This window comes from Mustela lutreola, chromosome 1 (genome assembly GCF_030435805.1).
Source record: "Mustela lutreola isolate mMusLut2 chromosome 1, mMusLut2.pri, whole genome shotgun sequence".
Classification (NCBI taxonomy): domain Eukaryota; kingdom Metazoa; phylum Chordata; class Mammalia; order Carnivora; family Mustelidae; genus Mustela; species Mustela lutreola.
Window position 1 is genome coordinate 146450433 of NC_081290.1, and position 14375 is coordinate 146464807.

Sequence of the window (14375 nt, forward strand, 5' to 3'; positions counted from 1 at the left end):
TCAGTTGAAGTACATGTGAATATTTATATGCCTTTTTTAAAATTTGTATAATTGTTTTCACATTTAACACATGAGCCTTATTGAGGAAAAATTGTGATACGTGTTAAAAACATCCCAGAAAATGGGATAGACATATTCATTCTTACTAACTTGAATTAATCCTAAATCTTAAAACATGCCTGCATATGCCTGTACCCACATGTACACACACACACACACACACACACACACTCTCTTAATCTAGAATATAAACATTTGTTAATTGTGTCTCAGGATTCCATCCTAATGGTCATGAGACATGCAGAATCTGAGAAAAATTTTCCTAAAGTAGTGTATCTTTGAGCATTCTCATTGCTTCTCATTGGAAAGACTATCACTCTAGGGTCACAGTGAAGTTCATTTAATCAAAACAATGGCACTAACAATAGTCATCTTGGGTCAGTTCTGTCTCTTGAGACTTACAGAGCAGAAACCCAGAGTTATTTAAATTACTCTTCAAAACATCACTTGCTGTTTTATAGCCAAGAAATATTTTAAGTAAGTGAGTCATTTCTTTTTTGATTATTTTCCCTTTGTTAAGGTGGGGTTTTTTTGTCCCTAATAACATTTTTTTATATGACCTATTGTTGTAAATCATCGCTGTACCATCTGTAATATTATGATTAGGGCCTTGTGCCCCATGGGGCTAGAGAAGAGATGGCAATAATGGTAATGGGCAACTGAATCAATAGATAATTCAAACATTATTTACACTTGACTTTAAATTATTGTTAAGGGTTAAGCAGCAATTTTTTTTTCTAATAACATTTATTTAAGATACCCCAAGTATGTTCTATATTAGTAGAGTCCCATAAAATCTTTACACATTTTATATAAGGCAGAACAAAAATAATTATCTGGTAAACTAAGTTTGAGAAACATTAGATGAATTAACATGGACATTAAGTAGGTTGGTTTATTGCAGGACTTACCAGAGCCTTTAACATGTTGATACATACTGTGTGGTCACTGAAAGAAGGAAATTAGCAAATGCATTTTCCAAATTTATTTCATCATAGAATCTCCTTTTTAGATAGCAAAATGAATACTGATCTAAATAATAAACCAACAATATAAATTATTTTCATCCTGTACATATCGGCTGACAATTCAAGTAAGTGGTCCATAAGCAAGGAGATAAAGCTGCTTAGAATGTAAAGGGTATAGCCCATTATTTGGATTGTCCAGAGATTCAAAACTTGAAAATACTCCTTTATACTTAATACTCTGAAAAATACTTAATTTTTTCTGTAGAAAATTAGCTTGGCTCAAGTGCTTTAAATATGAAATCTTGATGGCTTATACATCTTGTTCTAAAAAAAAAAAACTTTAAGAACTATTGGAAATGTTTTTTTCTACTAAGGTGTAGTTACTGAAAATCAGAAAAATTATTTTGGGAGCACTTTTTTTTAAAAGAATCTCTTATATAAAAATGCTTCACAGACTTTAAAAAATAATAACTCTCAAATCACTAAAGATGACAAGGAATATAAAATACTACAAAACATTTTTGTGCTCCATTCACCTTAGGTAAAAGGTTCACAATGGAAAGATAAAATGTAAGAGAAGTCAATTCTGAAAGTATCTGTTTTAAGTAAATACTCTGGTTACTTACTGCTCTTCAATTAAGCTCTTTCCTATTTTGAGTAACCTTAAGAAGCAGAATGGCTCTCCAGAATTCCCAGCTCTTTCAAAAAATATTTAAAAATAGGGAGAGAGGAAGACCTGTTTCTTCTTTTTTACTTTAATGTTTAGGTATAATACTTAATTTTAGATAAATCTTAATTCCCTATGAAATTATGAAGCATCATATATAAAGGGATGACATAAATTTTAGAAGTTTCTTTTGAAACATTAGAGTGATTTATGTATAGCTCTTGAAAATTACCTTTTGTTGTAATCAGCCTTGCTTCACTTTTTTCTGGGCCCTTTGATTTTAATCTTACAGGAATACTAGTGGACAATGTATAAATATTTTTCATAATTGCAATCCTTTCAGGAATATTTGGGTTGATTTTTCTGATTGTAGTGAACAATTAGAATTCTAATAGATAGTGATTGTTATAAAATTCTAATAGATAATAATTGTTATAACAACTCCATGGAAGAATAATCAGAGGTTACCACATTATCTACAACTGTGCTTTAAGCACAGATGCAAAAAGACATGAAGATTATGAATTTGTTCATATTCACCAATAGAGTGGAGTTTACAGGACTGAGGCACAATTTATTAACAGACACATTTTTGTCCAAGCTTATGACTGATTGCAATGGGGTTTATAAGACTGATTCACATTTTATTAGTATACTTTTGTGTACAAATAGTTCAGGTGCCACTTTAGGAAAAAAGGGAGGGTTTAGAAACTAACCACTGATAAACTAGTAACTGACTGAGTGAGAAGGATGACTAATATTAATGCATTTTCAGCAGAAAAAGATATCCAGAAAACAGAAGCCTGAAAGTCCATTCTTTGTTAGCATTGTTAGTAACTTGTATTGCTGGAAACATTGCAGAAAGTATGGACCTTATATGGTTATCCTAATCATTATTTGTTGTATGGACAAGCTCACCATTATTTTTCCTTTCAGGTAAAAATACTTTCCTATTTTCATATCCTATCTGCTTTTTCATTAACTTTTTTTTTTTTTTTTTGCCATGGTTAAGAACATTGCTTTCTCTTGAATCTCTGAATACTCTTCAAATTTTTGATGGGAAAAGTACTTGATGATAACACATACTCATTTCATCCACAAGAACTGAGAACAGTTCTAGTACATATTATCCTGACTTGGGTCTTATATAAAGTCCAGTGTTCACACCAAAGAGTATGTCAATTTCTGACATGTCCTAAGTTTTCAAAAAGATTTTTGTTGCTTTTTTTGTGTGCACATCCTTTAACCTTAAATATTTTTGTGGTTAAAATACAGTAACTGAAGTTTGCATTTCCATTTTTAAAAATAGTTAAACATGTTTTTAAGAAAAAATTAAAAATGTCAATATGTTTGCCATTTGAAGGGACAGCTATGAGACATTTTTCTAATGCAGTTTGTTTTTCTTTGAAGAATACTTTGAAGGTGTCTATAATAACTTGTATGCACTGGCCTGTTACTTCAATAATTCTGAAGACAAATGGGTAAGGAACCACTTCTATGAACGATGTTTTAAGATTGCTCAACTGATCAAAATTGACGGTGGGAAGAAAGAAGCCGAGGCACATGCGCACATGGGACTTCTCTTCGAGGAAGATGGTGAGTGGTCATTTATCAGGCTGTTCTGCTTGCTCTGGAGGATTCAGAGTCCGTGCAACCAGAAAGCACGTGGGGATTGAGAAAAAGACTTGAGGCATTAGTATGAGAATGTAAGTTATTGAGATTAAAAAGCAAAGGTGTGTGACTTATGAACTCACCGTTAAGTTTCCTTGCAGTCATATGTCCACCCAAGTGCTCATGCTGGAGTTCCCAGCAGCATTATCACACAGAAAAAGCATCCACCTGTACCCATCCACGCATATGGGTCAGTGCCTCATGCTGTACAATTTTGAATTTTTCTTTCTTTCTTACAATGCTCTGTTCATTTTAACTTGATTTCTCCTATATGAAAATGAGAAAAAAGGAAAGCATACTCCATGATTTTCCTGGTGCCCCTATGTCACCTACATAAGGAACCAAAAATATCTCTATAATTTAGATATCACCCCATCGTGATTTTATAACGATTTCTGAAGGAAGGTCCTTTAAAAGTAACTTCATACATAATATGCTATCTTAAGACAAGCTGAAGTCTAAAACAACAAGGAGCATCAAAAATATATTTTGTATAGTAGTTTACTAAAGAATGCAAATAAAAACTTAAAGAGTTAAAATTATTTTTGGAAGGAATGGTGGGTAAATAACTTGCAAAGAAAATATATGAAAAGATAGAGTCAATAATGCTATTTCTTTTCTGAAAAAGTTGTCTCATTTTCCAGAAAATTTTTACTTTAACTAAACAGTTAAATTAGAAAATATTTATTAATTTGTGGCTAGGACTTTATAGGACTTTGAAAAAGGTTTAAGGAAAAAAAGTTTTTTGTGCTTTAGGAAATTAAACATTGTAATATACAACAGGATAGGTGCTAGGAAGTGGTAAATAGTTGGTTCTGGGGCCATCTTGAGGGCCATTTTCAGGAATGGCATGAAATTCAGAGAAGTGAGAAAACATACAGACTAGATTCAGGGAAGGCATAATGTAATCAGTAGAGACTGATGAGGGACTTGGAAGATGGGTAGAAGGCAGGTGAAGAAACAGGAATACAGTTTAAAAGAGGAAACTACTAACGCATAAACACTAAAGCATAGTTAGAGGAACTGGTAGGAGGAGCAACCTATTTAAAGCAGAAAATGTGTTTCTGAGCAGTGGTAAGAACTCAGAGTGGAAAAGTAAAATAGGAACACAGCCGCATTCAGAGTTTGGGCCTAAGCTTCTATATATTCATGGTAAGGAAAGGATAATATTACTATTATTTGACAAGTTATTTGCTAAAACATTTAGCCTATGGTTAAAAGTAGAGTTTTTTCTTTCAATTTGTAAAATTGGGATAAATTCTTGGGCATCTGGGTGGCACAGTTGGTTAAGCATCCAACTCTTGGTTTCAGCTCAGGTGGTGATTTCAGTGTTGTGAGACTGAGCCCCATGTCCAGCTCTGTGCTCAGCGTGGAGTCTGCTTGAGTTCTCTCTCCCTCTGCCCCTCCTACTCACGCTCACACTTTCTCTTTTAAAATATGGGATAAATTCTTAAGTAAGGTAAAATTCTTGCTTAAGCTTTTAAAAAATATTCTCATTTCATAGGTGAGGTGGATACTTTTTTAAACTTTTAAAAATTATTATCTTCACCTTGCAGTTGAGAAAACTGGCACAAAGAGATTAAGCTGCTTAATAGTGAAGCTAGTATTCACTAGTCAGCTAGCTTCAGAACCTATAGTCACTGCTCTGTGCAAACAAAAGATTGCTTCACTTTCATGATGTGCTAATTATGAAAATTATATATTAGAATATAATTTAGTACATTTTTTATTCTACTCTAGGAAATCTCCCCTATTGAATAGAATAAAAATTGTTTTTTGTTTCATTTTGTTTCTGTAATTAGAGCAATAATTTTCCGTCACCTGCAGTAACAAATCAGATAATTAAACTGCCCATTCCTGGTCCACAAAAAGAAGTCACAAAAGAAATAGGAAATAATATATGAAAATAAGGCTGCAGAAATCAGGGCTACATTGATGAAAATGTAAGAGTAGGCCAGTGGGATTCAAATAGCTATCATAGGTGTATTCTGAATTTTTGTATAAAGTTTAATTGTGATTTTTTTAAGATTTTGAGTCAAAAAAACTATTACAGAAAAAAATGCCTAACAAAATTTGCCATCTGAACATAGAAGAGTACAGTCCAGTAGTAAAGTATATTCACATTGTTGCACAATCTGTCTTCAGAATGTTTTCATCTTGCAAAACTGAAACTCAGTACCCATTCAACAACTTCTAGCTTCCCTCCTGATTTTTTTAAACCTCTGAATGCATTCCTGTTGGAGAATTTATTCATTGCTTCCTTTCTTTATTCATGTATCTACGCGTTTGCTCAACAACCAGGTACCATGGTTGCGCATATCATTTCAGCGACTGAGGACGGCTGAGTTCGGGAAATGTGAGGGTGGTGTGGCTGTGAGATTACATTCACAGGCCCTTGGCTTGCTCCCATTTTCGTGCCCCACCCTACAGCATGATAAAATGCACCCATTCTTCACAGCAAATAGAATATTTTGGTTATGAAATTATTTTTAAGTTACATTGTATTTTTTTGTTTTGCAGCTACTCTTTGTCAGCACCAGAATATTTTTCTATGCCCTTGATCAGTTCATAGACCCTAAGAGCCATGCCTTGATTGCCTGATGGATAAAATGACTGAGTTGGTGTTGCTGCAAATTCTAAACATTGACTTTGAGTATTGATGTGCTTTGCAAATGGTGACAAGCATCTGTGCAGTTTTTGTAATCTGGGTAGAATTTTCATGGGGAGGATAAACTAGGGCTACTTAGAATATGTGACTAGAGAGCAGTGGGGACTCACCTGACTGTAGAGCTCCCCCTGAGGTGATGGAGGTGTAGCTTCCGCAAATCTGAGCTGATTGGTCCAGACAAGCAAATGGAGGCCCCACAGCAACAGCTAGGCAGCAGCTGTGTTCAGGGCCAGGGGTGCCCATTCAGGTTAAAGCAGGATACCAGCCGGCAGATGGCAAAGGGCAGGTTGTCAGGACCCAACCAAGCAGGCTGTAGTCCAGGGCATGGCTCCAGAACCCTCAGGGAACTATAGAGCAAATGAACATGGGCAGAAGCCACAGTCACAGGGACTGGGCACCTGGGTGCAGTCACGGCCAGTGTGCAGCCCACTGGCACATATGTGACCAGAGCCTCACCCAGAGCCCCCTGGCCACAGTTGAACACAAGTTCTAGTTCCCACTGCTGTTAAAGATGAGGCCCTAGTACAAAATGTAGCCTGATTTCCATTGACTAAAGGGCGGGCAGTCTCATTCTTCATGTCACGTTCTTCAGACTAGAGCTGGGGTATCAGATGTGAGTCGTCATGTACTGGCAAGTGCTTGTAGCAAATCACTGGTTCTATCTTCTTTCAGAATTGTGACCTATTAATAAGGACAAATGGACAAACGGCATTCACACCTCCTCTGTGGAGCATTGGAGAAAGCTCTCAGACACTAGGTTAGTAAGAGATGTGCCCATTCATTCTAGTGCAGTGCACAGAGGTCTAGTAGGGCCAGATGTCAGATGCTGGGAGAGAGGCTTTCTTAAGAAACATGATTAGGGAAACACTGGTTCCTCCCCTGGGATGATCTGGGGCCAGGACAACAATGGCATGGTAACATGGCAGAGCCATAACTTCAATACTCTTCTGCTAGATCATCATTAGTGGTTGGATCTAGCATTAGCCTCTTCCCTGACATGGTCAGGATACTGGAGTCCAAGCCTTGTAGTTGTGATTCTATCAGGATTGGGGTAGGGATAGCAAACTTGGACCGGGTTGACTACATCATCATTCATTGTTGAGCAAGTCCCAACACTTTTTTTCCTTTTCCCAATTCTGTGTCCAAGCCTTGCTTTTGACCGGATTAATGGATTTAGCACTGAGGCTAGCTGGTTTCTGTGGAGCCTTGCAGAAGGCCAGTCTCTTTCCTGAAAGGCTAGCCTAGAGGGATCAGTCTTGAGCAAGTTAACCCTTAATTTCTGTCTACCTTTTTGTCTTGTTCCTCCTCTTCCAATTCAGTGCATGGCTTATAAATATCATCTTTCATTGGCAGCAACCCATTCCCTTTCAACCCGTAAGAGCTTTGAGTCCAAACTTTGCTATGGGAGGCCAGGAGGTTGATTAGAAGTAGATATGGGGTGACAACTTCAGAGTGCTGATCATGGTCACAGAAAACAGGTAGAGGAAGACCAATGTAGGAAGAGCTACACGTCTTCAGTTCAGGAGGCTATCACCTGTGATGTTAGTACAAGGATTGAGTAATGGCTAACCAGGTTCTACAGCATTGATCCCAACTTCTCCAAATGACAGGGGAACTTCTGAAGAAAGGAGCTTTCCTGCTTGACTTGCCCAGTTCAGGTCCCAAAATTACTGTTGACAGTCAGCTCCATGGACAGATTCTGGGTGGTGTATCTCAGTGCAGTTTGCCAGGAACCAGAAGGGACCAGGAGCAGGGTAGTGTTGCAAGGATACTCTCCTCTGATATATTCAGTAGTAGAAGGTAGATCCCACAACAGATACCAACCACTGTAGGGAACCATCCCTACAGTACAGTACAGTACAGTACAGACCATCCCTACTAACCATCTTGATGTCATGAAAAGGAGTTAGAATTCAGGAGCCCACTTGTCCTTGTCTTGCTTATGTTCAGTCATCATTTTTCACTAATATATTTTCACCCATTTTTAGTGATCATAGAGAAGGCATTCCTTTTCTTTTTTTTTTTTTTTTTTTTTTTTGCATGAATTTTAATGGGGGCAGTTGTTCTGCTTTCCTTTCTGTGAAGAATCCACTCCATCCAAGGCAACTCTCTTCAATATCACACACACACAGACACACACAACCAAGGAATCCTATTACTGAGAGTCTTAACCCCATAGGTGTCTCACTACTTGGGATTTTTCAAAGCTAGTTCCTCCCAGTAGTCACTCATTGGCTTTCCCGAAGGGTGGCCACAACACCACCAGCAGACTCTTCCCATTCCAGTCTTGGTCTTTGATTTATTTCCAGTCCTCTGACTTGCTTCCAGAAGGCCATAGTATGGACCTGGATAGATGCCCAGTTTGCTGGGACAACTGCCATGCTAACAAGGTAATTGGTCAGCAGCACTCACAGCAGGCCTGCTGGAGCAGTTCTGCTCTGAGAGAACTCACAGAGACAGGAGCAGTAGCAGGTGTGCTGGCTGCCCATTGCCCTTTCATTGGATGCTGTATGTTTAGGGAAGTATGATCACACCCCTGGTGTGACTGGGGACAGACACAATAGCAACATGATGTGGCAGTGCCTTCATACAAGCCTTACCCTGCCAGATCAGCATTCATGATTTGATGTAGCACAACCCTTCCCCTGCAAGATCAGCACAGAGGGAGAAAAGAAAGGGGTGGAGGCTGAGGTCTCTGCCTTATGTTTGCAGTCATAGGATATGGTATAAAAATAGCAAGATTTTCCACACAGGCATTCATAGTTGGGGATCACCAGTCTCTCTCCTGTCAGGAGAGAGGGACTGCAATAGATCAGAACTGATTGCCTTAAAATCACTGAAGCTGAATGGTTTCCTTAGAACTTTGCTGAAGTCCATCTTCTTTTCTAGGAAACTAGCCTGCAAAGATCAGTCCTGGACAAATAAACCCTTACTCTTTAAATCTTTAAGTTCTGCATAATAGAGCATAAATTAACAGAAGGAGACGGGGCATAGAATTATTAGGCATAGAATACCTGTCCTCTAATAACTAGGACGAAGATGGGACCATGAACAAGATGATAAACTTCCAAAGAAGCTCCATCGCCAAAGACTAGATGTATTCAAGAACTGACCAAAACAGAGGAGAGCCAGAGAGTTAAAGTAAGAATAAATCAAATCTCAGGCCTAGGAGAATGCTGGCTAGACACTGAGATTGAATGCAGTACTGCTCCTACCAATTGTCCCCCACCTACAGGTGGAAGTAGGGGGATACTGCCAGCACTGAGTGGCTGGTGCACAGAAGCAAGACAGACTGTCCATTCTGCTACTTTTAAGAACCAAGACTAGGGCCCCTGGGTGCCCCAGGCTGTTAAGTGTCTGCCGTCTGCTCATGTCGTGATCCTGGCATCCTAGGATCAAGTCCCACTTGTTCCTCACAGCCTGCTTTTCCCTCTCTCTCTCCATCTCTCATGAATAATAAATAAAATCTTAATAAAATAAAATAAAATAAAAACCAAGACTAAATAGACTGCTCCTTAATGGGAAATGTAGGTAATTCAAAGAAAACATAGCATCTATCTGAAGACTCAGGTAAAGGAGCCTCTGAGTGGCTCAGCCCCTGCCTTCAGCTCAGGTCATGATTTCAGGGTCCTGGGATCGAGTCCCAAATCACGCTCTCTGCTCAGCGGGGAGCCTGCTACCCCTTCTCTCTCTACCTGCCTCTCCATCTACTTGTGATCGCCCTCCCTCTGTCAAATAAATAATAAAATAAAATAAAATCTTTGAAGACTCAGGCAAAGAACAAACTAGTAGAGGTGATCATTTTAGGAAAATTCTTCATACCTGCGGAAAGAGACAGGTGGAAGACAGAAAAGTCTAAGGATAGAACCAAATGAATTGAGAATGAGCCCCAGATGAAGTAAGGAATGCTTTCATTAAGATGCGTTGGTATGCAAATATCTTCTCCCATTCTGTCAGTTTGCAAACGACATATCAGATAAAGGACTAGTGTCCAGAATCTATAAAGAATTTAGCAAACTCAACACCCAAAGAACAAATAATCCAATCAAGAAATGGGCAGAGGACATGAACAGACATTTCTGCAAAGAAGACATCCAGATGGCCAACAGACACATGAAAAAGTGCTCCATATCACTTGGCATCAGGGAAATACAAATCAAAACCACAATGAGATATCACCTCACACCAGTCAGAATGGCTAAAATCAACAAGTCAGGAAATGACAGATGCTGGCGAGGATGCGGAGAAAGGGGAACCCTCCTACACTGTTGGTGGGAATGCAAGCTGGTGCAGCCACTCTGGAAAACAGCATGGAGGTTCCTTAAAATGTTGAAAATAGAACTGCCCTATGACCCAGCAATTGCACTATTGGGCATTTACCCTAAAGATACAAACGTAGTGATCCAAAGAGGCACATGCACCCAAATGTTTATAGCAGCAATGTCCACAATAGCCAAACTATGGAAAGAACCTAGATGCCCATCAACAGATGAATGGATTAAGAAGATGTGGTATATATACACAATGGAATACTATGCAGCCATCAAAAGAAATGAAATCTTGCCATTTGCGACAACATGGATGGAACTAGAGCGTATCATGCTTAGTGAAATAAGTCAAGCAGAGAAAGACAACTATCATATGATCTCCCTGATATGAGGAAGTGGTGATGCAACATGGGGGCTTAAGTGGGTAGGAGAAGAATCAATGAAACAAGATGGGATTGGGAGGGAGACAAACCATAAGTGACTCTTAATCTCAGAAAACAAACTGAGGGTTGCTGGGGGGAGGGGTTTTGGGAGAAGGGGGTGGGATTATGGACATTGGGGAGGGTATGTGCTTTGGTGAGTGCTGTGAAGTGTGTAAACCTGGTGATTCATAGACCTGTACCCCTGGGGATAAAAATATATGTTTATAAAAAATTAAAAATTAAAAAAAAATGTGTTGGTAGAATTAAAATATGGATTGTAAAAAGTAAAGAGCAGAACTGATCCAATAGAAAGTTGAGTCAGTGATGTTGTGGACAAACTTAAAACACTCTTGCAAAGAGCAGTGGAAAGACTGAGATGGAAGCAGTAAGTAGTAAATGTGTAAGTTCCTGAGGAAGAATACACAGTAACTGAAACAAAGATGATAACCAAAGACATTTTAAGAAAACTTTCCAGACCCTAAGAAAACATTCAGAATGTGCAGATTGAAATATCCCTTCATGCTCCAGTCAAAAATTAGTAAGAAAAATCCATAACCAGACAAATTCTCGGTAATTTTTTTAATGACTTCGATGAAAGCAGACTTCTACCTGCATTCAAAGAGAGAGCACAGAATTGCCTGCATTGTAACAAAAACTGGGACTCATTTTTCTCCTTGCACCAGTAAATGCCACAAAAGAGAAAGAAGGAAAGTCCGCGGGGCTCAAGGGGAGGGGAAAGAATGCTGTGAAGCTGAGAACCGAGAGCAATGCTACACAGAGCAAAGTTCAGGTTCCTATATGAAGCAATGACAGACGCTCTTACGCAGGCAAACTCCCGAAAGCACATTGTGGAGGTATTTTCCATGTGTATTCTGTTCTCCTAATCAACAAGAGATAAATCAAAAATAAAAATTCAAGAAGAAGGAAGTTCTAATGTAAAAGAACTAACAGTGAACATTGAAACCAGTTAAACATAGTTAAGTGTACAAAAGAATATAGTTCATTACTTTAGGAAATAGAAGATACACAATATAAAAATTAAATATAGTTTTCAATTTTCTTTTTATTATTTTCTATATTTACCAAACATTCTGCAGTCATGCTAATGACTTCTGCATCTTACTTTAAAATTAAATTTTATGAGAAACATTTAAAATAAACTGTAAATTCCAAGTGGAAAATATAGGCAAGGGTTCATTCATTCATTCTTAGATGAAAAGACCTTCGAACATACAAACAATTGAACAAAGCACAAGTGAAAATGATGAGGTTGGCTGAGGGACCATTGTATTCTGTCCCTGCTCCAAGTTCAGAACCAATTCAGAAGAAATGTGGGGATCACATCATAATCGTTAAGGCTTATTGGGGAACAGAGCTTGTATCTCATCAAGTGAGACTCTATTATCTTCCAGAATTCATCTTAGCCACCTCATTACTACCAGACTCGTCAAACTGAGACTCTCCTGCAGGTTCTGAGTCTGGGCCTGTGAGCTTCAAGGTGGAATTTGGTGGTCAAACCTCTTTGAGAATTGAATTCAGAGAGGAGGAGAGCTCAACATTTCACCAGCTTATGTCATTTCCTCCCCTTGATGAGAAATAAAAGGGAAAGAGAGAGGGAGTCCCCCTCATGGAAGCATGAGGCTAGTGGAAAAGAATTTCCATTATGAGAAACAAATATTGAGAAATTTGACACATACTTTAAAAAAATTGTTTATTAAAGACCTCATGTAATTAAAAGAGAAGTCTGAGAAATATTTGAAAGAAACATAACAGATTAATATCATTATTATTTTGAGAACATTTACTAATTGGTGAGAAAAATCACACAATATCAATGCAAATATGGTAAATGAACAAAGACGAATATTCAAAGAAGAAATTCAATTGGAAAAGAAACATGAAGAAAACCAAGACCATTAATAAAAGAGCATAAGTTAAAGCACTGTAGATGAACTTTTCACCTGTAATATTATAACAAATGTTTATTATGTTCCAACTGTGTGTAAGACACTGGGCTAAGCATTGGAAATTCATGACTGGGAAAGATACTTAAGGCCTCTTGATTCAGAGGTTTACAATTTTCATGGAAGAGGCAAGTCAGGACTCTGACATTGTGCTTATGTGGATGAATGTACTGATAAGACAAGTACAAAATGCACCAAATTCAAATGTGCAAGAATCAGTGTTGCCTATTTATTTAAGGTAGCATTTACTGTTTGTGAAATTTTTCTAAGTTAAGTATTTTTTTTATATTGGTGGTAATAAGATAAATTAGCCTGGCATTTCTAGCAAAGAATTTTGAAATATGAATCAAGAGGTTTTTTTCAATGTCCACATTCTTTAACTCTGCTTATCTACCTCTAGGAAGTAATCAGACACAGAGATTTACATAAAGACATATTATGTCTTTCTGTATGTATTATTTGTAATAGTAAAAAAAAAAAGGAAATATAGGATAACACTTTAATTAATGATAATTATACCTGTTGAACTCTTATCCAGCCACTCAAAATGCCCTTGTCCAATAACTATAATGGTAAGAGTTACCATTGAGTCCTGTGTATTGGTCACTATAAAAATGCTAACTTTGGCCAATAGCCTCTAAACAGTCACTTCCAGCCTGAAGCATGGAGGAGCACATGTGAGTCTTCCAAGCTATCTATTTTTGCCTTAGCTACCTTGGGAGACTTATGCTAAGATGGTGAAACCACAAGATGGAAACAAGCCAGATGCCTGAATGAGTATTTGGAGGGGAGCTGCCCTGGAGAGTCACTCAATCCTCAGTGGACTTCATGTGAGCAAGAAAATTACTTCGCCTAAACCCCTGGGATTTCAGGGTCTATTTGCTACCACTGTGCACAATCTTCAGTCTCCCAACACTTATATGCCCTTATTGTGAATGAGGACTTTTACGAGTTCTCTGAGTGGTTTTTGGCAATTTCTTTGAAAAATTCACACAATAGTCTAACACTTTCTTTTGGAATGTGATATCTAATGTTTTTGTGCTTCCCTGAAAACTTTCATTTTAATATTTTTAAAGATGCATAAATCCCTCAATTTACCAATATAATTTAATCTTCCAAAGATTCCATTTCTGTTTTTGCAAATAGAAAATTATATGCATTTTACTATTTCCATTGTGTGTTTCTCTATTTGGATATAGTAGATGTGCAACATATATATGATCTGAAGATTAAACTACACAATCTTTTAAACCTAGCTGATATACAATGTCTGTACCACAAATCTACAGTAACATTTTGCCTGCTACACGGGGTCCTAACCTGCTTCAGGATCTCATGATCATCATTACTGAGCACTGAATCCAGGAGGACATAGTGGGCCCCTTGGCTAACCCAGTATTGGAGTGTCTCAATCAGGAGCACAGACTTAGTACCTGATCATGGGTTTTGGAATTAGGATCCACTACTCAAACAAACTCTCTGACTCAATCCTAGATTCCTGATTTCCTTCACTCAAATCTCTTGGCAACTCCCTCAAGGCCAACTCAGTAACTCAGTGTAGAAGAACCAACTCTTAGAGCAAAGGCATCAAAAGCTCAGGCACAGTAGTTATGGCTGTCAGTATTGAACACTACACACACACACTTCAGAAACTCTGTCAAATGAAGATATTTGAGTTAACAGATTC

At 37.9% G+C, this 14375-nt stretch overlaps 1 protein-coding gene across 4 annotated transcripts in view; it reads left to right on the forward strand.

Moving 5' to 3' along the window:
• Positions 1-14375, forward strand: part of TTC29 (tetratricopeptide repeat domain 29) — a 245922-nt gene that overhangs the window by 48603 nt on the left and 182944 nt on the right. For all 4 annotated transcript variants that reach the window (XM_059175912.1, XM_059175927.1, XM_059175903.1 and 1 more), the window contains one exon: positions 3106-3291. In XM_059175912.1, coding sequence (XP_059031895.1) covers positions 3106-3291 — 186 coding nt within the window. The remainder of the gene's footprint in view (positions 1-3105; positions 3292-14375) is intronic.